This window comes from Prionailurus bengalensis, chromosome C1 (assembly GCF_016509475.1).
Source record: "Prionailurus bengalensis isolate Pbe53 chromosome C1, Fcat_Pben_1.1_paternal_pri, whole genome shotgun sequence".
NCBI lineage: Eukaryota > Metazoa > Chordata > Mammalia > Carnivora > Felidae > Prionailurus > Prionailurus bengalensis.
In genome coordinates, this window is record NC_057345.1 from 174928325 (window position 1) to 174956062 (window position 27738).

The following is a 27738-nucleotide window of genomic DNA, read 5'->3' on the forward strand; positions in this document are numbered from 1 at the left end:
ACAGATTGCTCCCAGGGAGATCGTGCATGTCTCTCCTGATCTTGTCACATGCTTCTCAACCTTTCATTACACAGAGAATAGAATGAGATTCAGTCATTTCCCATTGTTCCCAGATTCCTTTTTTCTTACTTGCTACAACTGACTGTTATTCCCTTAACATTGCATTTATTTACTTTTTTTTTTTTTTTTGGAAACTTGGGTGCCCTTTCTCATGCTGTTCCATGTTACTTACATGTCCATACTTCAACTCTGTACTTCAAAATTTATCTCTTCCGGGATGCCTTGTTGGCTCATTTCGTTAAGCGTCTGACTTGGTTTTGGCTCAGGTCACAATCTCATAGTTTGTGGGATTGAGCCCTGCATCGAGCTCTGCACTGAGAGTGCAGAGCCTGCTTGGGATTCTCTGTCTCCCTCTGTCTGCATGCTTGCTCATGCTCTGTAAATAAATAAATAAATACAACATTAAAAAAATAAAATTTATCTCTTCCTTCAAGTTCAGCCTCAATTCATTCCTACTTGAAAACATCTCTCATTTAGAATTCATATTTCCCTTTTCTGTATATAAATTGTTTATATTATTTTTTACACTTTTCCCACTGGATTTTCAACTACCTCAGACTTGAAACTGTGTAATATTAAATATAATGACATACATAAAAATTTGGCACAGTTTCTGCACAAAGAAGGTGTTGAATAAATAGAAGTTATGGTATATGCTTCCTCTGGACTTGGCACTTCATCTGATGCCTGGTCAGGATGCAATGAATGTTTAGTCAAGTGAGTTTAATTGATATCTGAAGTTCAAAAATACTGCAATGCTACCTATAGGCCTTTCTTTCAAACAAAATACATACTGCATGCGCATTGTCATATCTGCTTTGTCTTTTAAGATCTTTCAATTTCATGTTAGTTTTTCACTGAAAAAATAAATTAATGAATGATTCGTTTTGCTTAAAATTTCCAGGTCTGGCAGTATATTGGCTATCTACTAATACTAGGCTGCATCTTGTATATGTTGTAGAATTCATGCTGTGCTAATGCTTTAGGCACTCGATGTTTTTGGTGTAGCACCTGAATTTCCATTTACTGGTCAGTATTCCTCTCAGATGTCTAATTACCAGGAAAAGGCTACCAGAGTGTCAGAGAAGCATTGGAGAAAATGCTGGACTCATTCTGTTTAAATCTAACCACTCTCCCAGCAGGGTGGGTCTCATCTGCTTTAACGAAATGCTGATAGTAGGTTTCAAACCCTTTCTAAAAGACACGCTGAAGCATGTGTCTGGCAGGTTCTAAATAAATTCCATTTTCTCTTTATTGATTTCAACATACTTTGCATATAGAAAGAAGAAAGAAAGACTCTGTAAAAGGGAAAATGGATGTTTTATTAAATCCTTTTCATTTGATTTTACTGTGAATAAAGTCCATGAATTCACCAATGCAATCCCAAAACAACCAAAGAGGGTATGATGGGCTCCTGTTATTCTTACGCTGTTGTTCGTATATTTAATTTTCTTCATAAGAGGCTCTCTCACCCTATCAAGAGGTATGAAGAAAAAACAGGACAAAGCGACTAACAATGTTGGGAATAAAAGGTAAACTTAAAGGACAATAGAATGATTTTGAAACTTTACTGAATATTGGTTTTCACCTTAACTCCCTGGGGTAAGGGAGCAGTCATGTTGATGATATATCAACTATGGTAAAATAAAATATGAATACTCCACATTTACAGTATAAATGGATGTAACTTTCTGGAAAGCATTTTAGTAATACAAATCAAGAAGCTTTAAACAGTTTATATATTGACCTGTTATTTCTCCTACCAAGGCAATAATTGAAAATTCAGATGAACATTTATGTACATGGATTTTTAATTAAAACATTATTTGCAAATGTGAAAAATAGAAGTGACTGAACATACGCTAATAGGAGAAAGTTAAATGAATAATAACATATAGAATGTTCTTTAGTAGTGAAATGTGGTAATTTTGAAAAATATTTAATACTATTGATACATGTTCACAATACAAACTTAACTGAAAAACCCAGCTTATAACATTCTTTATTGGCTTATTTTTTTTTCTTTCCTACGTATAATGCAAGCTCACTGTAGTAAGTCATGTCACATGTTGTAGCAAGTGAAATGGTATTCTGTTCCCTCAATGACCCAATTGATATAGTTAATATTAATGTGGTGAGTTTTTTTCATACCTTACTTCATGCTTATATAACCATATACACAGTTACACACATATACACAATGTAATCTTAATTTTGTAAATCTATTTTTTTAAGTACTGGATTAAGTATTTTCAAAGTACTGGATGGAATCCAAGTTACTTCTGAGAGGTTGAATTAGGAAATAACTTATTTTCCTCTGTTTTTTTCTGTATTTTCTATATACAACATTAAAAAAGAAGAAAACTAATGGAAAATATTGAGTGGTGCCAAACCCTTTTAAATATGAGGACACAGAGGTGACTCAGTTAAGCAGCTTACTCTTGATATCAGCTCAGGTCTTGATCTCAGGGTCGTGAGTTCAAGACCCATGTTGTGTTCCATGATGCACATGGAGTCTACTTAAATAAATAAATATGAGGACCCAGAGATAAGGGATTAGAAAATGGCAGCTATCGGTGATTAAAAAAAACACACACACAAAACCTAAACAAGTAACAATAACTATCAGCAGACGCAGCCACTAAGGTTAGGTTTTTTTCACATCTGTGTCCTATATCTCCGATTCTCTGGGGTGCTCATGCCTTTAGGGGTGTGCAACAGAGGAACCACCAGCAAGCCCTGGAGTAAATGGGCATGCCCATTTCAATCCAAGATAAGTAATTTAAATTCTTTTATATTAAAAGAGACAGAACAATTGAACTGAAGAGGATGGCTTTAGGTCATATCCCTGCCCCTTTGGGATATACTTATTCTTTATCCTAGGTCAGTGGTTTCAACCTTGGCTATGCATTAGAATCATCTGGGACCTTTTAAAACTGTGACTCCCTGGACCCCATCTGCAATGATTCTGACTTAATTGGACTAGAGTGGGGCCTGGGAATACAGCAAAAGTTCCCCCAGATGATTTTAATGTTTACCCAGGTTGAGAAACCATGTCCTAGGTCAAGGGAGTCGAGTGTCCTAGAAACGGTAACAATAGTGACACTTTATGCAAACTGATAATCGTGAGGTTTTGTAAGATTTTCATTTAATATGTCACTTATTTGTTCATTTAAACAATTAGGCATTCAGAAAAGAGTTAAGTAGACACATATGTGTTTACAATAACACATGTGTTTTCAAAGAATAGTTGTTTCCTGGAATATTTATAGTAAGACAATAAAGTGTGAACAGGCACTTTGTAGAAAGATGTACATTCAGAATTCACATATGACTCATTTCTTGCTTCATAACATTGTTAACCAGAATAGTGTAATTCTACAGTTCTCTGAACTCAAACACTCTGCATGCGCTTTTCTTGGTACCCTCACTCTTTCCATTTGACTCTTTCATGTACTTACTTGAGGGCAACTAATTTCCTTTTATCTCTCACAGTGACCAGTATAGACCTTACATATAGTAGGTACTTAATAAAACTGTGTAGCAAACATACAAAGACTCCTAAATTTTCTTTGTTCACAGATCCTTTAGTGTCTCAGTAATTTTTTGTGTGTGTGACCTAACAACTTAGTAGTCATTTCAAGAAAAAAATACTTGCTGATTACTTAATGGGATGTATTTGTTAGACATGGCACAACTTCTCAGATTTTGGAATGAGATTGAACACTGCGTCTTCATTTCCTGTTTGACATTTCATTTTCATGCAGTATTTGCATTTTATCAGAGCAGTCACTGAACACCCAACTTCACAAAATGGAATGGCCTTGATTTGAGTGTAGTACATTGAATCGTGGGCGGTCTCCAGTTTCTGCAGTGTCCAGAGGATGTTGTTATTATCGCGCCTGTGTGGAATTTTACCCCTCTGAATTTGTGTCCCCTCTGTTGGCTTTGAGCACAGTTTGGGAACTGTGGCCCCAAATCTCAGGCTTTTGATGTTTTTGTTTTGTTTTAGGCATCACAGAAGATTTGTTTCCTAAATATTTGTTGATTACGTCATTGGCTTTAGATATTCAGTTGCTAAACCTCTGCATACATTCTAAGAGAGGAGATTAATCACACTATTTCTTTGTAGCATTAAGATATGGAACCATTAAAAAGAGGTACTTAAAAAAAGTGCTTAGCTAGATTCAAGGCACTGTACTAATAAGTACTTTACAGTACTGTATTCTTTGATTCTGAGTTGTCTTTAAAGTTTTAATTCATTTTATACACAATGGTAAAGAAAATTTTCCTGTTTGCAGGAGGGATAGATAGGCCGGTCTTTGGGCAGTACTGGACAGATCCCCTGGCAGGAGATGAAGGCTGCTGGCTGTCCCAGTTGGTACAGACAGTTGACCTACGTTAAAGCCCAGTCTAGAGAAAGGTGTTAGCAGGGACTTTAGTGATGAGTCCTCTCTTACTCCAGGTCTCCTGAGTCAGAGTTGTGCAGTTCAAAATAATAATCACACTCTACAATTATTTAGTTTGGAGATTTTACATCCTTTCTAGAAACTTGGGGGGGTAACTTTTGGGGGACATTGTCGGTTTGGTATACTAAATCCTTTTTCAGGATGGTATATAAATAGCAATAATTTGATTTCTTTTTGGCATGCATGACATAGTCTTCTCTAGATTTCATAAATTATACTAATTGGGAGTACTGAAGAACACTGCATCATTAAATTGCAAAGGAGGCTATAGTACTTTGTGTTCAATTTAAGCAATTTATACTTAGATCATCCCCAACAGGGTATTGTACCCAAGCTAACACATCCAACCCGATTTCCATTGTTTCATCACTCTTCCCTCTCATGAATGTTTCTCTAAAGTTGTTCTTGTCTCTCCCATATATTTGAAACACCTAGGGGAAAACATGAGCTACTCAAAGATTCCTAACGGTTATTCCTTTTAAGTAGCAATGTATTAAGAAACATAAGTCATTGTGAAATATATATATAATAAAAACTTTATATTAAAAATATTCTTATTTATTTTATTATTTTCCCAAATGGTGTTTTTCTAGTAGTCTTTTTTTTTTCACATAAATTACTTTGTTCCATTTTTACTTCCAACTTCAATTCTGGTTTCTTGGTAATCTACTGGAGTATTATCCTACAAATTAAAGTTGAGTAATAATTGGTGGAAACTGATCCTCATATAATTGCTTAAAGCAACAATGGTTGCCCTAACAAAAAACTTGTGTTTTGAAGTTCTTTCTCAATATCATGAGAATGAATGTATCTGTTGAAAGAAATTACCGAAGGAAGAAGTGTAATGAATCAAAGACCGTGCACTTAGCTTGAAGTACATCACTTACAAATAGTCTGTGTGCAGAAATGATTGCTTACCCATCTCTTTGTCCTGCCCTCTACTTCAAGGCTTATCTACCTCAGTTTACACATTTGCATCCTCCCTTGCAGTTAAGTAGTTCTGAGCCAGTGATCTTACTTAATGGTATCAGAGGAAGGAATTCATTCACTAACTCAATCATTCATTCAAAAGTAAGGATTGTTATTTGAGGATACAGGAGTAAATAAAATGAAAAAGTCCATGTTATAGAGCTAATGTTCTAAATTTATTTTTGAGAGAGAGAGAGTGCAAGTTGGGGAGGGGCAGAGAGAGAGGGAGACACAGAATCCGAAGCAGGCTCCAGGCTCTGAGCTGTCAACACAGAGTCTGATGCAGGGCTTGAACTCACAAACTGTGAGATCATGACCTGAGCCGAAGTCGGGTGCTTAACCAACTGAGCCACCCAGGCGCCCCTCATAGAGCTAACAGTCTGGTAGGGGAAACAAAATGAACATAATGAGTAAATTATATAGTATGTAAAGAAGGTAGTATGGAAAAATAGGGTGCGAGGAGAGTGTTAACACAGCAGAGTTGGTTGCTCAGTCCTTGCATGTGTGGGGCCTGCGACCATGATTGCTCCTTGGCTAGATTCTGGGAATGCGGCCCTTGTGATGTTGTTTGTGTTACTGATGAATGCTCCTGTATATGCCTGGAGCAATGGGGCATGCTCTTTTAGCTTGTCCAGCAAGCCCCTTTCTCCACCTCAGTCTGTGTTAGGTACCCAGTACTTCTGTGGCAGCTGGGACCAATGCCTTTTCAAACAAGTGAAAAACTGATCCCTAACCTTTCCTCTCTGGGTTCTAGGTTCTGTTGCTCCACATTTAGTGCCTCCATATATGGCATACTTTATTTAAAAAATTTTTTTAACTGTTTATTTATTTTGAGAGAGAGAGAGCGAGAGGGAGACAGCATGTGTGAGCAGGCGAGGGGCAGAGAGCGAGAGGGAGAGAGAGAATCCCAAGCAGGCTATACACTTAGCCCAATGTGAGGCTCAATCTCATGGCTGCAAGATCATGACCTGAGCTGATCTCCAGTAAGAGGCTTAACTAACTGAGCCACGCAGGCACCCCTGTATACCATAGTTTGAGTGAATTTGTGAGTGAGTGAGGGAGTAATTGTAAGTGATTAAGAAGCAGGATGAAAAATTAGGAAGAAAAGATAAAAGTCAGGATGAGAAATACCTGTGGAGTGAGTTGGACAGTATGTTTTAGGAGCTGGAGTCAGACTGACTTATTTGCATTGAGGAAAAGGTCTTTTGCATGGGTAAGAAGGAACAGAGTCCAAGGGCTAATGGCCCAGCCCTCTCATTTGTTCCCTATTGAGTCGTCTGCAATGTACTTATTCTTAAATTATAAGCATTCTTTTTATGTCATTCTTTTCATTAGTTTTGGTGAATCATACTCATTGAAGCCCCTGACTGAAATGAAGAAAATGTGTATTTTATTTGCTTTATAGCATGTTTCACCTTTGGAGATAATGTTCTTAATCTAACTCTTTGATTTCTTCTTAGATTTGACGTTTCCTCTGTAATATTAATTTACTGCAAATAAATTTGTTTCTGTTTCAAACAGGAACAGATTTTTGTTTGTTTGTTAAACTCCAGAGCCAGTAAGAATTTTGGATCCAATCTGGTACTTAAGCAATGAAAAGGAGACTTTTTTATTTTAGCGAGTTTTTTTTTAATTCAGCACCCTTTTGTTCCTTTAAAAGAAGGCTATGTGTCCACATTTGAAATGCCAGAAAGAGTAAACTGTTGCAGCCCTTTCCACTCTGCATTACAGAATGTGGAATCATATGCTCCTTTCTCTTTACGAGCTTCTTTGTTGTCCTTGCTTTTTTGCTGAACTTTCAACCCTGCTTCCAACTCAAATAGGGAAATTTTGCTGGTACCCTGGGAGAAAGAGTTGTCAAACTATGTTGGTATTCTGTAACAGGAGTAAAAATTTTAATTTTAATCTTTGCTGTAATACAGTTGCATTATATTTATTAAGCAAGTTTTGCTACTTCTATATTATTCTCTAGTCAAAATTTCCCAGTCAAATATTCTTTTGAAAAAGAAGGAAAAATATTAGTTTCCAAAAGGAAAAGGAAAAGGAATCTTAATATTTATTTGTTGCTGTGATCATTGCAATAATATATTTCTCACTGGGTAACTGAGATTAAACTCAAAATTTTACCAAATAGTGGGGTTAGAAAGCTGGCTGTAACTTCAGGTGGCCTCTGTGGAAATTCTACAGTTATTCTTTCCCCGGTGTTTGGCCACTTCTGATCTTCTGTGTCCTCCTCCCTCTACCTCTCTTCCTTTATTTCTCCTCTTTCTCCTACTCTCCTTCTCCCCACTTTTCCTCCTGACCTTTATTCCATTCAGAATACATATTCTAAATCCCTTACTAAACTCCAGCAAAACACAAAGCTGAGTTTGAAATGCATTGATTGTGGAGAAACTTATTCTCACAGAGAAGACAAATAAACAGAAAGCAAAGCAAAGGCCAGAATATATCATGTGCCGTTAGACTAGCAGGTACAGAAGAGAAGTTCCCATCTGACTGAAATAAGAGTAAATTTATTTGAAGAGGGGGTGTTTGAGCTAAATGTTAAAGAATGGAGTAGGATTTTGGCAGGGAGAGATGGAAAAAAAAAGGGAGACTTTTCAGTAGAAAGAAAGAAATGAATAATGTAGCAAGAAAGTGGGTTGGTCTTGGATAGTGACCCTTGACTCATTTATGTGACAGTAGAGCAGAGGTCTGCAAAGTTTTTCTGTAATGTGCCAGATAGATCATTTTAGGCCATATGGCCTCTGGTGCAACTATCAACTCAGCTGTTGTAGCGAAAGCAGCTGTAGGCAATACATAAATGAATACTGTGGCAGTATTCCAAGAAAACTTTATTTACAGTAGTAAGTGGTGGGTCAGAGTTGGCCTGTAGGCTGTCATTTGTCAACCCCTAATTAGATAAGGCTCGAAAGGAAGGTGATGGCCAGATCTTAGATTTTGAATGCCAGGCTAAAGAGTTGGGGATTAATTTATATTCTTTTTAGTGAAATCATGATTGTTACATCTCTACTAAAGGTCTTAAATACCCAGACATTGAAATTTGGGACCAGATGTTTTCTGTGTACATTTTAAGATATTTATATAGTTAGCGCTAAATTAAAATTTCTGTGACTGGATATCTTGTATGAAAATGGCAAAGTACAAATAAAGCCTGATTTGGGTTATAGCCAGAAGTTTGTCATCTTTTGGGTTCTCACCACAAAGTCTCTATTATAATGGACCAAAAAGTCAGATTATGGAAAACAAGCAAGAATGAATGGGCAGGCCCTTTAGAGATCTGAACTCAAAATATCAACATTCTCCCTGTTCAAAAAATGATAGTGTGAACTGATTCTAAAGTAAATACTAAATCCACAGTTTTCGATACTTTTTAAAACTACTTTATCAAGGTATGATTGACATGTAAAAAGTTGTACATATTTAATGTATATGCTCCATGAGTTTGGAGTTATACTCATGAAACCATCATCACGATCAAGGCATCAAGACCATAGATGTACTCATCACCTTGCAAAGTTTCCTCCCATCCCTATTAACAATGAATTTTTTTTGTGGTAAGCACTTAAAGATTTACCCTTTTAGCAATTTTTAAATATATAATACATATTATTAGGAATAGGCGCTATGCTGTATAGATCTTCAGAACTTATTTATCTTATAATTGAAGCTTAGTACACTTTGACCATCACCTCCCCCTCCACTCACCCCGTGGCAATCACCATTCTATTCTCTGCTTCTGTGAGTTTGATTATTCTGGATTCCACACATAAGTGAGATCATAACATTTGTCTTTATGTGTCTGGCTTATTTCGCTTAGCATAATGTCTTCCAGGTCCATCCATATTGTTGCAAATGGCAGGATTTCCTTCTTTCTTTAAGGTTGAGTAGTAGCCCACTGTATGTATATACCACATTTTCTTTATCCATTTATGCAGTGATGTGCATTTAGGTTGTTTCCATACCTTGGCTGTTGTGAATAATGTAGTGAACCTAGGAATGAAGGTATCTCTTTGAGGTGGATACTTATCATACAGATTGTCATCTACATAGATTCTAAATTAATCCTCAAGGCAAGACTGTTTCTTCTTAATGTTTTTATCCCTAATACCTAGCTACTGCAGATCTGGCCCAAAGTGAGCAGTCAATAAACATTTGATGAATTAATGTAGGTGAATATTTCTAATTGTTCCCAACCATTTTATTCCACTATATTTTTGTGCTCTTCATTTTTAGTCTAGTTCTCATTTGAATGCTTAAACCTCAGTAAAGTTTTAAAATTTATTTTATTGTCAGAGTATCTTATACTTAAAATTTGATCTGTGATCTATTTATAAAAGCTTTATAAACCTAATGTGTTTTTAGCATTACATTCATAGAAAAATGTTGCATATTAAATGAAATTATTGTAGATGCTTGAAATATAACACAAAAGAAGGGGGCTAGTTTTTGTACAGTAGAAATCTGAAAATAAGGTACAACTCTATGGATACAGTTGTAACCTACATAATGGTAACAACATAATAAGATGATGTCAAGTTCTTTTGAAAAGAAGTGGCGTTATAATTTATCAGCCCACCCACTTCAAGCTCTAGATGTCACCCAAACAAATAGCTAGCTTTATTTTTCTAAAATCCCTATTAGACTGACTCACTCATCTATATCTTATAGCAAAATCATAATATAGTGTTGGTTCTAATATGCTTTTTCAAGAGCACTTCTTTATGTATAGAGTACTCTTTTGAATTTTAGTTATTCTCATTACTTAACAATGCTTTTAATTATATGATAGTTAATTTTTTCCCCGGCAACCTTAGGACTGTGCTCATTGATGTGTATTTTATTTTTACTTGTTTCTCTCAACATCTAGATTATATGTTTTCTAAGGGTGCAGTTGAAATCATTTGATATTGAACCATTTTTAAACTAATCGTGACATATTGAAAAGAAGATTATGTGGCAAGACATAATGATTATAATTATGTGACAGAGAAAATAATAAGTGCACGAAAACCTGAAAAATGCAACGGAGAAGAGTGGATAGATTATGGAGACAAAAGCACCTGTGGTTGAAAATTATATGTTTAATCGCGGAATCTGTCCCATTTAAATGCCAAAGTATTTTTGTTGGATAATTAGTAGGGGGATTGTTATGGAGATTATATATACATCTATAACATCTGGTTGCCAGCCCTGTTTGCTTAATCAAAATGTTAACACCATGGAAATCAGAAGTGTCCTATTTAAGTCTTGGGCAGGCAATTCTTTATTCTTGTCCTTTTATTTGTAGGAGAAAGAATTGTTTATGCCCCTTTAATAGCAGCAAGCAGGCTTCCAGCTGAGACTTTTTGGTTTTTTTAATGCTATTTTTGCTGTTGCTTATGCTGGGGCCACAGAAACCCAGCCTAGGGATGGGGTGAAAGGCTCATAGGACCAGCAAATTCTTCTCTGCACTTTCTTCTCTGCACTGGTTGGAAGGAAACAAGTAAGCTACTGAATATGGTAAAAACCAAATCCCTACTGGTTTTCAAGAAGAGATGTGGGGAGTAGAATGCATAGAACTTGGAGTCAGATGAACCTGTCTGTGAATCCTGCCTTAATTGTGCAACTCCAGCCTTAGATTCCTTGCCTTAAAATGGGGGGAAAGTCTTGCAGGTTTGTATTAGGATGAAATTGGACAACACGGATAAAGTTTCTCGCACTCAGCTTGTGTGTGTGTGTGTGTGTGTGTGTGTGTGTGTGTGCATGTCATAAATAGCATTAGTTTTTTTTTCCCAAATTGAGCTAGAGAGCACCCTGCTGGTCAGGGCTACATTATGTCCTGAGTCTAATAGATCTAAGGAGCAGAAATACGGGATCTCTTCAGAGGAACACTGATTTTGATCGGCAATATTTGACCTTTGCAAATCATTTTTTTCCTGAACTTGATAATCATTTTCTCACCAAATTTATTCTTTAACATAATTATTACATGTGGAAAAATAAAACCATCCATTCTGGATTAAAAAATGTTTTGGAAAACATTAAGAATCAAATCCAGCCTCAGAATGTCAGGAGCCTTTAGTGTGTCTTATTTTGACAACTGTACTTTGACAGGAGGAGACAGAAGACACAGGTTTGGTTTTTTTATGAATTTCGCTTAAGATCTTACTACACACTGGAGTTTGTCTATAAATCAAAGGCTCTCAGAATTTCTGAAATTAATCGTTATAGCAAAGGAATTAATCAGAATTCCTACTCCTGAAGATGCTGTTGAAGGAGCCATTGTGGGTACATTTGATTTGAATAAGACCCATTATTAAATTTTATTAGCGAATCTTAATTCCCTTTTAGTTATGTGCAGTCTCCCTCTTATATGCTTTATCCTGTTTTTGGTACATAACATTATCCTTCCTTCCTGTACCTTCTCTTATGAAAGATAGAGTAGCCCATTAAATAACACATGCTGCGTTTACAGTTGTATCCTGTATCATCCAAGGTGCTTGCTTTGGAAGCAACAGAATCTGCCTCTGGCTACAAGGAATAAAGGGCCTCTGGGGAGGGATGATGCTACAGCTCACAGATCAGCAGGAGGAGCTGTACAACCCACCTCTGGAAGGACAAAGGGCAGGGAGACTTTGGAAAGCTCAGTGGGTAGGTGCTCCTAGACTTTCTAAGATGTTTCAGCTTCGGCAACCATTTGCTTCTGTGTCTCTTCAGCCACATTTTGAGGTCCTGACAGAATCTTTCTGGCCCCCGTTAGTGAGGTACTTTGTGCCAGCGGCTCAGTAAATTTCATCTAGGGGATTAGGAGCTGGGCAGTTGGAGGAATTATTTTGAATGGGGCAACTATTTGTCTTCTACACATAGCTTTTATTCTAGGTGGACCTGTTCAAGGACGTTTAGTTTAGGAGGCCATCATGTCACATGTTTTACTTGTTTTTTACACAAGAGTTATATTTCCCATATGAGTTTAAGGCCATGGTTTAATGTGTGTGTCTGTTGGGGAGTTCCCTTTTTTCCTTTTCCTTTCTTTCTTTTTTTTTTTTTTTTAATATTGATTGATTTATTTTTGAGACCGAGAGAGTGCAAGCAGGGGAGAGGCAGAAAGGGAAGGAGACAGAGAATCCCAAGCAGGCTTTGCACTGTCAGCAAAGAGCCTGATGCAGGGCATGAATTCATGAGTCATGAGATCATGACCTGGATGGAAGCCAAGAGTTGGACGCCTACCCGACTGAGCCACCCAGACGGCCCTCCTTTTTTCTTTTTAGTTCATGTTATATAAGCATTTCTCAGTAATTGCAACAATATATTCCTTGAATTAATTTTAGTAGCGTGATCCCAAGACTCCGTTACATGGTGTAAAGATGGCTTTGCAGTCATTCACAGGGATGTGTTTCGGCGAACAAGACCTCTTAAAATGAGTGAGACTTGGAGCAGTTCACATTACTTGCCTGAATTCTCATTTTTTCATTGGTAAAGTAGACTTGATATCACATATTTTATAAAAGTAGATTGAGATTTTTGTGATAATATACATGCAAGGCTTGGCATTAGGAACATGGGCTTATCCACAGCCCTTCTTCATGTTTTGATTTTAAATGTTACATGATCTTTATTAAATTTTAGAGTAATGGGCCGAACTTATAAAATGATGGGAAAATAAATAATTTGAGGAACAGGAGGTGCTAAAAACCAAGGCTTCGTTGACCTTTTAGTACCTGATGCTCCTGAATTTATTAAAAGCAATGATAGTAATGACTAATCACAAATAATTTAACCTCCCACAAAGCTGCCTATTATTAAAAATGCTGAGAGGGCATAGGTATGGATAAATATCAGTAATATATATTTTTCTTTGTTTTCTATTCTCCATATATACATTTGAATATATAGAGATTGTTGTCCTGGAAATTAACAGTTTTTTAGACAGACTAATGGAACCTCATTTTAAGGTATAGCTATCCAGAATATAATCCTCCCTTTTCTTTCCTTTTTCCCAATTCATTCTTCCCATCTCTTCACTCTAAACTGGGGTTAGGATTGCTTTTAAGAGCTGAATCAGGCAGGGTGCCTGGGTGGCTCAGTCGGTTAAGCATCGGACTCTTGGTTTTGGCTCATGATCTCTAGCTTCGTGAGTTTGAGCCCTGAATCAGGCTCCACACTGCACTGCTGTGCAGAGCCTGCTTGGGAATCTCTCTCTGTCTCTCTGTCTCCCCCCCTCTATTTCGGCACCTCCCCTGCTTGTGCTCTCTCTCACACTTAATAAATAAACTTAAAAAGAAAAGAGTTAAATCAGGCAGTTGTAATGCACTGGCTTAAGAGCACACACTTTGAGGAGAGATGGTCCCAAGTTTGTGTCCTGTTACTTCCATCTACTGCGGGTTGGCCATGGATGATTTACAAACCTAACCCACAGTTACCAATATATATGATGAAGGAAACAATGTCTCTGTAATTAGGATTTTGAAGAGTAAATGGAATGATGCACTTAAAAATGAACACAATGGCTGACTCATTAACCCTCAACACATTTTAGTTCTTGTGGTTATAATTATTATTCTATATATTATTAACATTTTATTATCATACCAAAGAGGAAATATACTAAAAAATCTTTGTGTCTAAATAGATAATAGTGTTTGAATAACATTTAACTTGAATTTTAGAGTCTTGAAAGGATCAGAGCTCTTTTCTAGCCTGCTAGATTGCATCTTTTCTAGGACTGGGTGATTACTGCAGTAGTTCGATTTGTATTTAAAATGTCTTTGTTATGGTCCAAAAGCAATTTAAAATCTAGTTTATTTTTAACAAAGTTAGAGTATATAAGGTGTAAGAATAGTTTGGTAATAATATTGCAGCTCAGGCAATGGTGACAAGGATTTTTTACCTGACCTTCTATTCTTGTGAAAAAATATTTGGAGTGAAATGGGTTTTTGCAAATGTATACCCGCAACATCAGTCCTCATGAGTTATTTCTTACAGATGACGCTAATTTTGTGAAATGGTCTCCAACTGTGGAGAAATAATTTTTATTATTAATGATATTAAGTGACAGCTAACCTCTGTGCTGAACACATTATTTGCATTATTTCATTTTATTACCTCAAAGTAGTTACTATTCTAATTTTACAGATGAGCAAATGGACTTTGAGAGGTAACTTCCCCAAAGTCACACATCTAGGGAATGGCAGAGATGGGCATCGACTGACTCCAAAGCCCATTAATAGCAGAAGAGAAGGCCTCTTTGGCAAAGGTGGTAAAGTTGTGATACAGGCTTTACAAAGGCATTTCCATGGTGATACAAGTTTTTTTATGAGACATTAACATTGGTATATCCATGAACATATTGTCAAAGATCTATAAAGCTGTAGGTTTAAGTTAGAAACCAGTTAATTCTTATTTTCCTCAATTTATTATCTTACTGTGCTTTCTTACATATTTAACAGATAATATACTTCTTGGTATTTTAAAGATTTTATTTTGATATTTGGTAATTTGGAACTGAAACACATCCCATGCTTTCCAGACAACAGAACAAAATAAAGGAGCTAGTCATGCACTAAGGTTTAGTGAGATTGCATTTGATTCTAGGAACTTTGACTATATTTTGAATTAGTTACTTGATAGCATTAGAACTAGTGAGGCCAAGTGAAAATGGGTTTTTCTGAAGACAGAACCTCTGTCTTCCCCTTATTCACTGCTTCCTTTTCTTCTCCTTTTTACTGGCAGAAAAAAAAATTGGGATAATAACACTGTGCCTTATTAATAATAAAAATTTATTCAGTTTTAGAAAGAATAATGAATTTGTTGGAATGTTTCTCCCCCTGTGTCAATGCATCCATACATATGTGTTTCCAGATTTTATCAGTTTTGTATGGTTATTCAGATGTCTTGAATGACATTTTAAGGTATAGTGACATATGCACCCTAGGATCTGACATGCTGTTATTTCTGGCTTCTTTCTCTTCCAGTGTCTGTATTTATGCTGAAAGTACAGGTGAATGACATCATCAGTCGTCAGTACCTGAGTCAAGCAGTTGTAGAAGTGTTTGTAAACTACACGAAAACAAATTCCACAGTAACTAAGAACAATGGAGCAGTGTTGATAAAAGTACCCTATAAATTAGGGCTCAGCTTAACCATTGTTGCTTACAAGGATGGCTACGTGTTGACACCTCTGCCTTGGAAGACTGGAAAAATGCCAAGTAAGCACTCAACAACAGTGTAAAAGCCTTTACTTAAATGTACATGACTTTTTTTTTTTTTTTTTCCCTGCTTTGGGAATCTCTTGTTCTGGTAAACTGACAATGAGACAACCCATGTGAAGTCAATACAGAGAGGTTAGAAAGGAGTGCCAGTTGGAAGAAAACATGAAAGTCTTTTTTTTTTTTCTTTTCCTCACAGAGGCTTGAAAGAGTCCTGAGCAAGAGCTCTGCTCTGGTACAGAGCTTGTCTGCAGGTGGCGGTGAGAGGCTTGGCATGCCCAGAGGATTAGTGAGGAGCAGGGTGGGCCAGATGGTGCAAGGACGTTCTTGAAAGTAGAGGCAAAAAGTTTAGATTTATGGGAATCATAAGGCAGTGCAGATTCTTGAGTACCATAACTGTAAGTTGTTTGGAAACTGAATTTACTTAACAGTGTATGACGTTTAGGCCCAAAACAGGGCTAGAATGGATTCAGGGAGCCTTGCTCCAAAGCTGTGGTTGTGCTCCTGGTGGACAGTAACAGTCTGATGTAAGCGAGGGAATGAAAGGGAGGAGGTAAATATAAGAGGCATTCTGAAGGAAGAATTGGTAATTACTGTGCCAATCATCATATACACCTTAAACTTACAGTTATATCAGGTATAGCTCAATAAATCTGAGGAAAAAAAATAAGAATGGATAAGACTTAGTGTGACTAATTGGATATGGAGAAGTACAGACCATAGAAGATACTAGAATGCAAGTCTGATTGGAAGGATGATACTTAGGTAATCAATCTTTTTTTTTTGTGTGTGTGTGATGGTTATTAGAATTTAGATACTTAATTTGGTTTCATACTGGAAACATTTGAATTCTTGAACTCTTATTCAAGTTTAGAATGAGAAAGAAAATGAAAAATGAATTAGATAAATTAGGACTCATGTAAATGAGATTTAATAAAATCATGACTCAAAAATCTGACTAGGGATATAAAAGTCTGAGGTGAATTCTTGGTCTTATATACTTTAGTTTTTTTTATAAAAAAATTTTTTTTTTAACGTTTATTTATTTTTGAGACAGAGCATGAATGGGGGAGGGTCAGAGAGAGGGAGACACAGAATCTGAAACAGGCTCCAGGCTCTGAGCTGTCAGCACAGAGCCCGACTCGGGGCTCGAACTCACGGACGGCGAGATCATGACCTGAGCCGAAGTCGGCCGCTTAACTAAGCCACCCAGGCGCCCCACTTTAGTTTTTTTTTAGAAGACGGAGATGAAGCACACTTATTCATTAAATTAGAATTAGAAAAATAATGAAAGAAACTAAAAGATGGGAAAAAGGAAATAAAGATGAAAGTAGATGGACATTAATTAGAAAATGTAGAGAGAATTGACAAAATGCTAGTTCTTCAAAAGAAATTATACATGCATCTGTAATCTAAACAAATAAGGAAATAAAAGACAAGAAAAAATATATAAAATCTTTAAAAAATCAAATGTTCTGTATCAAAGCAATAATCTTAAAAAATCTAATAATTTTGTGATAATATAAATGACTATATTGATTTTAGATGAGGTAGACCATAACCATGGATAAATGTTCTGAATAAAAATAGCTTGATTCAAAGGCTATTTAAAATTTTTTTAATGTTTAGTTTTGAGAGAGTCAGGGTGTGAGCAAGTGAGGGGCAGAGAGAGGGAGACACAGAATCTGAAACAGACTCCGGGCTATGAGTTGTCAGCACAGAGCCTGATGCAGGGCCTGAACCCATGAACTGGAAGATTGTGACCTGAGCCGGTCAGACGCCCAACTGGCTGAGTCACCCAAGTGCCCCCGCAAAAGGCTATTTTAAAAAAAGACACTCCAAATCATTTTATAAAACCAGTGCAGCCTTGATTCTGAGATCTAACAAAGGTAATGAAAAATTAAATGCCTTCATATGTGCTCTCTCTCATATACACATGTACTCCTTTATAGACCAATCTTACTTATAACTCTAAATACAAAAATCCTAAACAGAAAATACAAAAGAGTTTCACCATTGTTTAAATATAGCATTCTGTTAAGACCAAGTAGGATTTTTCTTCTTTGCAGGATTATAAGGATATGAAATGTGTCTCTCTGTCAATTTTACATATCATATTAGTGGAACACTTTAGAATTATCAGATAGCATCAATAGTTTTCTGAAATGCATGTTACAAGTTGACCATCCATGCCCAACTAAGAACAAGCTCTTTAAAAACTAGGACCATAAAGATATCCTTAACATGGTAAATATCTCAAAGTCATACTTGACTATAAAATAGTAGAGGTGATCCTATGAAAATAAGAAACGGAACACAGATGTCCATATTATTTTACATTATGGATTCTTATCAGAGCAAAAATATATCAACAGACCAAAAAAGAGGAGAAGTATAAGAAAGAATCAAAGACATTACTATTTCCAGTTATCATATCCCTGGAAAATTACAAAGCATGAATCTTAAAAATCTCAAAATTAATGGAATTAATGGAATTTGACAGAACTACTAAGTATAGAATTAGCATTGGTACAAGTCAATACATATTCTTATATACCAGAAGTAGTGACCAGTTATGAAAAATAATGAAAAGAAATCCCTTTCAAAACAATAAGGACAAACAAAATATACAGGAAACCTACAAAAAGTGTGAAATAACCATATATTGGGGAAAATAGAACTACAAATGTTACTGATTGACCTTAAAAAAAAAAAAAAACTAAAACCCTGGATAAATGGAATGCATTGTATTTCTTTAGAAAGCCTGAATATTGTAAAGATTTCACTTCTTTCTAATTTATAGATTTAATGCATTAAAAAACTTGGCAAAATAATTCTTGGAGAATAAAAACCTGGAAATCATTTTAAAAGAAGATTTACTAGAGGTGATTTGCCATTCATATAACTAAAATAATATGTAGCTACACAATTAAAATTCTGTAATACTGTGATACAAATTAGATACTAAGTAGCATGTAAAGAAAATGTAATCTATGACAAGGTACCAGTATAAATCATTAAGAAAAGGCTGAAAAAAAGTAGTATTAGGATATTTTGGATTCATATTCCAGATATATTGCTCATAGAGTTCAAATGTGGAAAATCAAATTATGTTAAATACAAGAAAATAAAAATGATTAAAAAAATTTTTTTTAATGTTTATTTTTGAGAGAGAGACAGTGTGTAGGGGGGAGGGGAAGAGAGAGAGGGAGAAACAGAATCCAAAGCAGGCTCCAGGCTCTGAGCTGTCAGCACAGAGCCCGACATGGGGCTCGAACCCACAAGCTGTGAAACCATGACCTGAGCTGAAGTTAGACGTTTGACTGAGCCACCCAGGTGCCCCCAAAATGATTTATGAGGAAGGCCTGTTTAAACCTAAAAGCAATGAAAGATGTAAAATGTAGATTGCACTATTTTTAACAAAGGTATTATACAGCATGTGACTGTATAGGTAATAATACTGTATTCTGTATTTGAAAGTTGCTAAGAGTATATCTTAAAATTTCTTATCACAGGGGGAAAAATGTATGTAAGGTGGTGGATATTAACCAGACTTACTGTGGTAATCATTTTGCAATATATATAAATATTGAATCATTATGTTGACACCTGCAGCTAATAAGTCATACATCAATTATATTTCAAAAAATGTCTAAAAATAGGAAAATATTAGACAATAAAGAGTAGTAGCCTCAATATGTAAATAGTTCATACAAATTAGAAAACACTCAGGTCCTAACTAAAGGTAAATGGACAAAATCCTTACCTGGAATTTTTCAAAACCAGAAAAACAAAAGATTACTAGATGTGACAAACTGTTTTATTTTCCTAATAGTCTCAGATTTTCTGTACCAGACATACACATTTCTTAGATTTTTTCACCTTAGAAAAGTTTTTTAAAAGTGAACATAGTACTGAGAGAGTGAGGTATAGTGAGCTTTCTCGAACATGGTTTGTGGGTGTATGAGTCAGCAAAATTATCTAGTTAGCAATTTTGAAATATGTGTGTCAAAAGTCTTCAAAATCTTCACCTTTGTCCCAGTATTCCACTGCTAAGAGTCTATCCTAAAAATATATAACTAAAGTTGACAGATCTTTGTACATAAGAATGTTGATTCAGATGTTATTTTTTGCAATAATGGTAAAAATGAAAACAATCTAAATATGTGATACTAGTACAGTGGTTAAGTAAATCTTGATATTTCAAGAAAGGACATAAGTGACCTTGACAATGTTAGGAAGAGTTTCTAATGAGGGATGGAAATGCTTATTTTATCTTAAATGAAAAAAACAGGGTAAAAATATTCCGCATATAATATTGTACTCCCTATTTTAAAAAAATCATAGGAAAAAGCTAGGAAGAATATACTGAAATATTAATAGTGATTGTCTTTGTCATGGGATTGGGAGGGCCATCACTTTATTCTTACTTTTTTCTGTATTTCTCAACTTTTCTAGAGTGGATATTCATCCCTTTTATAATGAGAAACCTTTTTTTTAAGTGAAAGGAAATCCACATATAAGTTTTAGTGAAGTTCAAAAGATTCTCCTCGGGTTTAATAACCTTCAGCTGTGAGGACTGCCCCCCCCCCCCCCTTTTAACAAAGTATCCAAATGTGGGAAAGTGCCCTACTTATAATCATCTCAACGTCCAAGCTACTACCCTGACACTTTCTAATTTCATAAAGCCACTAATTAGTCTAGCTATCAATGTATTCTGAATTGAAATTATACTTTTGTTTGGTATTTCTTTTCCTATTGTAGGAAAATGGTGTATTTCATTTTATACCCATTCATATATTTTTGTGTTTTATCCTCTTATCAGTCTTTACAGCTCTTTGAAATATCTTAAAACATATTTCCATGCAAATGTATTTTATCCTGTCCTAAGTGATTTAGGATTTTGTTATTTCTGTTAAGTGCTTGTATCGAATAGAAGAGAGCTATCAAGTGAGAACTCATTTTTAGTAAGTTTATTTGATCTGTTCTTGCTTATAAAATGGTCTCCCCTCCCCCACACACTTCTGATCTTGAAATAATTTTGTTATCTTTCAGGCCATCTGCACTTACTGATCCCACCTGTTATTTAAGGTACCTACTCTTGTAGGCAGATTTGGCCTCATCCTGCATTGCTACCAATGACTGTGGATAATTTGTTCTGTTATGCATTAAACTGTTTCTTCTTCTGCCAACTTAGAGCTGGCAAACCATACTGTGTGGTGAAGAGAGTTGTGCCCTTATGCAGGAAGTTAAAAAAACATCAGTGCATGTAGTCTCTATCTTAGAGAACCTTGAATTGTAGAGCCAAAGTTTTATTTATTTATTTTAATCATAAGGAAATAACAAGTAACAATTGTATGGAGAAAACAGAGGATTATTCAAGCATTTAATCTGACAATACATGTCTGGGGTTATAGAACATCATTAGTAATTTTGGTACAAACTATTGGAAATAGAAAGGATTAGTAAAATAGTGATGCCTGACCTTTTTCCCCCTGACTTTACTGTGATACTCTTTTTTCCCCCTTCCATCGTATTTTACATTTATTTTTCCTTTGTTCCCACAGTTTCCCCCCCACCCCACCCCTTCCCACTTTTTAGGGCCTGCTGGAACAGACTATATTTAACCTAGTTTTTCCCCACGTTTAATAAAATATTTTAATTGTTCTATATTTCACAGTATATTCATCAGTTACACTTTCGCTGTTCCCGCAAAGCCAAGCAAATATATGGCTATTTGAAGACACTGTTTTAATTACTGGAAAATTAGCTGGTAAGTACAACACTTCTTCTCAACTTGTAGGTAAAAACTTAGTGATAATCACTTTAATTATGTTACTGTAGTTCTTCACTAATGAATTCATGTTAGTTGTAACTTGGAGAAAAGTCTAAATTGCTCAAGGATGATTAGTACTGCTGTAAGTTGATCTTAACTGATTCTTATTTCACTGTCAAACAACAATATGGGGGTTTGTATAGTGGGAATCATTCTGTACTATTTTAGCATCCTGGCCCCCGTAGGAACATTTGAGTTTCCGAAAGACTGCACTGAGATTCTGAGCTTCTTTCCAAATCACATCTCTCACGGAGCTTTAGTGGTCAGTGAAATTAGGAAAAGGTTGGAACTTTGGGACTCTCTAATTTGCAGGCACTTCCATCCCTGAGTGGGAAGGGCCTGAGAGTGGGTAAGGTCTTACCATAGCAGGTGGGATTTACCCCACTTGCATATCCCATGGGCCAGATACAGGAAGCTTTATTTGGAGTCTCATTTAAACTATGACCTCTAGTTCTGCTTTACCAACCCTGAGAATGACAGTTCCAGCATGACCTTTACCCCCCTGCCATCTTCCTTAACTAGTTCTTAGGGGAACCCCCACATTTTGCACTCTTTTACTGCATGTTATATAAAACCTCTATCGATGACAAAAAAATTATTTTTTTGTATTGGGGAATCGATGTTTAAGACTAAAGCATAATAGTAATGACTGATTGGTAAAGGCAGAAAATCCTCAAAGTAAGAGTCCAATAAGAGTCATGGTAAAAAGAAATTGTTTGTGAAAGTTCATTTTCAGAAGCTATTTTTTTTTAATGTTTATTTTTGACAGGAGGAAGGGCAGAGAGAGAGAGAGTACAAGTGGGAGAGGGAACAGAAAGAGAGAGAGAAAGAGAATCCAAATCAGGCTCCAGGCTCTGAGCTGTCAGCACACAGACCAATGCGGGGCTTGAACTCACCGTGAGATCACAACCTGAGCCAAAGTCTGATAATCGACTGAGCCACCCAGGCGCCCCTCAGAAGTTATCTTATTTCAAAAATATTAAAGAAAATATTTGGAAAAAAAATTAAACCAGCGTGTGATTAATTTACTGAGGAAATTACCAGAATCTTACTCTTGAAATCTAATAGATTTAATAGAATCTTGAGTTGCAAGTTTGCTCTGCCTGGCAGGATGGGTGCATGTGGCATGGTGTGCAGAAGGATGAAAAGTAAATAGGAACCATTTACCATAGAGAAAGGCTACACGTTATGCTGCTGGGACCTTAGTAAAAACAGTCCCTCTTCAGCACCTTCTTGTTAAGGTTGTGTTTTGACACATTCCTACTTCATACTGTCTTCTTCAAACCCCATTACAAATTGTAATTTCCTCCAGAATATATGAAATAGATTAGTGTGAACATGTCCATATGCCACTCCTTTGCATTTTACCAAGCAATGGTGAGCACTCATTTATCTGGGAGATACTGTCTATATCTCCATGAGAACACTGTGGGCTCGCTTGAGTTCTCAGATAGCTTCCTTTTACTACCTCAGTGTCCTAAGAGTTGACCCATTGAAAAGCTAAGCAGGAAAGGAGGGGTGTTTCTGCAGATGATAAATCCTTCCTTGGAAGATACACATCCTCACTTCTCAACTTCCATAAAACATTGATATTTTTTCTTCCAGGATTTGATCAGAAAGGTGTTCAGTTTGTACATTGAAAATGTGTTAGGTTTGTGTGTGTTTGTGATAAAAAGGGAGCAGGAGAAATTAGAAACTTCAGGAATGTACAAAACCTTAGAGAGGCTCAGACAGACATTTTACTGAGTGTACATGTTTTCAGTTATAAGAAATTTGGGGCTTCAGCATAAATAAGGCACATGTATATTTTTAACTTTATATTTGAAAATAACTTCAAATGCAAAAATAATTTCAAAATATAGAAAAGTTGCAAGGATAAGAGACAACTCCTGTATACCCTCTACTCAAATTTAGCTATTGATAACATTTTATTCCATTTGCTTTACTACATGTGTATTTGTGCTCTGGGTATGCATACTTTTTTTCTGAACCATTTGAAGGTAAGTTACTTGCATCATGGCCTTTTACCTCTAAATACTTAAGCATGCACTTGCTAAGATTTGGGATATTAAGTGGCCACAACACAGTTCAGCTAATTTAATGTTGATAGGATAACTTACCATCCAAATTCCAATTTTGGCCACTGGCGCTTTTTTTTTTTTTTTTTTTTTTTGTGTCACTCCAGTTTAGGGTCAAATGTTACATTCAGTTTTCATGTCTCAGCCTCTATTAATGTGAAATATTTCCACAGCACTTTTTTAAGGCAGGTATTTTAACAGAGTAAGGTGTAGATAGTACTTGTAAAGTGATCAGAAGGTATTAGATTATACCCTCAATTTAACCAAAGAAGAATAATATAAATGTGTTGTTTTTAGTTATATCTCTTACTTTCCAGGTATTAGTTTTTCTAGCTTCATATGTAAACAATACACTGATTTTGAAAATTATGTTACATTTTTGTCATGTTTTGTGATGTAACTAGAAACTGACACTTTAAAAATTCTAATAATTGAACTGATTGCTTTTGTCTTTGTCAGCAACCTTAAAGTCCAAAGCAATAGCTGATATTTCTGATAAGTTTCAAGGATTTAAGAGTTGACCCTTAAATTGTTAAAAATACATTGATTACAGAAATATCAATACTATCACTAAATTTTCACTTTGTAAGTTATATTAAAGGATAGTCAATTCAAAGTTATTAACATGAGATAACATTTATCAATTGAATACCTGACATTTGGATTGGTTCCAGCCCATTCTGGCATGCACCATTAGCTTGTGTTACAGAAATGAAACCCCAAGTGAATCAAATGGGCTAAAATGGTCGGTATGCGGTTTCCTAGAGTAAAACCCAAAAAGGATGAAGAAATTCTGGGCAGTAGAATCAAGTGTTCTCTAGGATAAAGGTGCCTTGTGTGACCTAAAGAAAAGAAGGTTTCTTATTTCAATTCAGAATTTAAAATATTAATTATAAGGAGATGTTAACGTAAAATGTCCTGAGCAATGATGTTATGCCTAATATGCATTTGTTTTGTCCATTTGTTAATGAAGTTTCCTTTTTCCAGATGCCAAATCTCAACCAAGTGTTCAGTTTTCAAAAGCCTTAATTAAACTACCTGACAACCATCATATTAGCAACGTAACAGGCTATCTTACAGTTCTACAACAATTTTTGAAAGTGGACAATTTCCTGTATACAACTGGAATTATGCTCAATAAATCAGGTACTATCTAGCTTTTATATAAATAATATTTCAAAGAAACAGTATATAAAGCTAGTTATTAAAATGTTATAAGGCAATTTTCTTTTATCCAGTGAAAGAAAAATTATACCATAATCTTCTGCATACATTATATTAAATTAATGAAAAGTTTAATGTACAGGATATTTCTATCCAAAGAAAATAGTAATGATACTGTATAACTTTGCAGGTTAAAAAAATACATAAAAATGAAAATTTGACTTAAAGAAGTTTATACATGTTTTTAGAATTTGACCTTCAATTATTGTTATCAAATTAATCAGAACTGTCAATAATTGTTAGACATAAAAAGTTTATAGATGTGAGTAACCAACTGGAAGTTTTTCTTAAATAAATTTGATATTCTAAGTTAGTAAAATTATAAGTTTTTAAAAAACATATACAGTTGACCCTTGAACAATGTAGAGATTGCCTCCCCCCCAGTTAAAAAACTCATATAACTTTTTGATTCTCCGGAAATGTAACTACTGATTACCTACTGTTGACCAGAAGCCTTACCAATAACTGTCAATTAACACATATTTTGTATATTATATGTGTTATTTACTGTATTCTTACAATAAGGTAGAGGGAGGAAAGTGTTAAGAAAATCCTAAGAAAGAGAAAATACATTTACGGTACTGCATTTATCAAAAACAATGCACGTAAGTGCACCTGTGCAGTTCAAACCCATGTTATTCAAGGGTCAGCTGTATTCCAGATTCAGCAGCATATATATATATTTCTCTCTATATATATATACACACAATATAGGGCTGTCACAACCTAACAGGTAAGAGGATGATGGGCTTTTACATTTTATTTAATATACCCATGAATAAACCCTGTAAAATCTCTCTTCTCTGTACATCCACCTTTGTTCCACTATTTCTACCACCTGTGGCAACATATAACTGAAACTCCACTGTTTTTAAAAATCACCTCAGTCTATAATTTTGATGATTTCATTTAGGTCAAATTTTGTTCCATTTCATTTGGGGAACAACCAGAAATTAGAGTAATAAGCGTATAGATGTTTTGGTTAGTTTTGGTTTTTTTTCTTACCTACTGTAGCCGATGCTATTGGTGCTCCAGCAAGATGACTGTCCCTCCTCTGTTATGGGCCTGTGTTTCCTGCTGCACACATCTGTGACTCTGCCTAAAGGCATTCCGTGGTCCAGCAAGCAGGCGAGGCCCTCACCAGGGCAAGCTCTCAACTAATAGACAAGAGTACAAAGAGTGTACATATCTATTCCTTAATAATCTTTTTTTGTCTTCCTTCTTCTTTATATGTCTCCACTCCCTCAATGGTGGGTACTTCCTCCCAAATTGATATCTCAGGCTTAGCTTCTTGAAGAAGCCAATCAAGACACCTGCCAAAATTTTCCAGATGGAAGTTATAGGATGCTCAAAATAAAAACATTTACAAGGATGGGACCAGTCTACCATATCACAAATGAAGCTCATGTGGTCCTGAGGAGTTTTTATGGTCAAGACTCATTAGGCCCAGTGGGAAGGGGACATAATGGGTGCTTCCTTCCAGCATTCCTCTACCACCTGCTTTTGAGACTATTCATTCACTGTTTCAGTTATCCTGAGAGCGCTGCTAACATTTTAAAAGTCCTAGAGCAGTGCCGCCAATGGCAATGTTCTTCTGCTCTATCCAATATGGTAGCTACTGGCCACATGTGTCTGTTGAGCTCTTGAAATATAACTAGTACACTGAGGAACTAAAACACTAACGTCCTTTAAATTGCAACATGTTGCTGGTGGCTACTGTATTGGATTGGCTATTGTATTGGATAGTTCTAGTGGTCTGTGAGTAAAAGGTTTTTTTCAACTTGCATCCTTATCATTATCTTTTAGTCTCTTTTTCTCTTGTGCCATTCTCTTTTCCTTCTTTTTTGAGTTGAGTTGGCCTTATCTCACATGGTGGGGAGTTGATCTCATAATTTCAGCTGCATTTAGGATGTAAAGCCACTGATGCACAGAACCGAGGGGTGGGAGTGGAGTGAAGAGCAGGCACCTCAGAAAGCCAGCTGGCTTTACTAAACAGTTTGACATAAGAAATTATAACTACTTACAGATTACATAATAATTTATTTGTGCTTACATTGGATTTGTACTAGTGTAACTGGTCTACAAAATATGTATGCCATTACTTTGCTTATCTTATATTAGTGTTTCAGGAAGTTTACCAAGGCTAATTGTCTTCTAGTTCATTGAAGTTTTTCATTAAGCCAGTAATTGCTCTGACAGGTGAAGATACACACCAGATATAGTAGTAGTGATAATGAGAATTCCTTTCCAGGGCCTGGAAGGCCCTCTGTTATTTCTACCTCTCTGCCCTCCAACCTTCTTTCATTCTTAAACATGCCAAGATCACCTCTGATTTGGGGGTTTTTCACTTGTTTCTTCTTCCTGGAAAGCTCTTCTCTGAGGTTTTGTATGGATGGCATCTTATCATTTGGCCGCAGCTCAAACATCCCCTCCTTAGAGAGGCAACTTTTATGACCATGCAATTACATTGCTTTTCCAGATTTTCCTTAAAGCACTGATAAAGCAGCTTCTACCATACATTTACATTCCGGTGGAGGAAAAATTGACAATGAGCAAAGAAATGGAAAAAAGCATTCTTGATGGTAATGCAGATTGTGAAAAACATATCTCAAGAGATCATGTACTCACTGTGTCTTTGGAACCAAGATGAGTAGGTGGTGCCAATAGGGGCTCTGTTATAAATATTTGTTAAATGATGAACAAAACTAGCTTTTATTCAAAGATTCAGGTTTATCTACAAAGAGCAAATTATATATAATACACTAGAGTCAACTCTTTCTAATGTGTTAGTAAATTACTTGGAAATCTAAAATTATCAAATTATTTGTAGAAAATTTATATTAAATTTTAACATCTGTAACCATATTACTTTATTCATTATAAATATTCTGGTATAGATTATTTTTGGCATCGCT

General features: G+C 35.7%; 1 protein-coding gene across 1 annotated transcript in view; it reads left to right on the forward strand.

Moving 5' to 3' along the window:
* FAM171B (family with sequence similarity 171 member B) overlaps window positions 1-27738 on the forward strand; it is a 66988-nt gene that overhangs the window by 24428 nt on the left and 14822 nt on the right. Inside the window, exons 2-4 of the mRNA XM_043577246.1 lie at window positions 15452-15685; window positions 21366-21458; window positions 24587-24745. Of these exons, the coding sequence (XP_043433181.1) occupies window positions 15452-15685; window positions 21366-21458; window positions 24587-24745 (486 nt within the window). The remainder of the gene's footprint in view (window positions 1-15451; window positions 15686-21365; window positions 21459-24586; window positions 24746-27738) is intronic.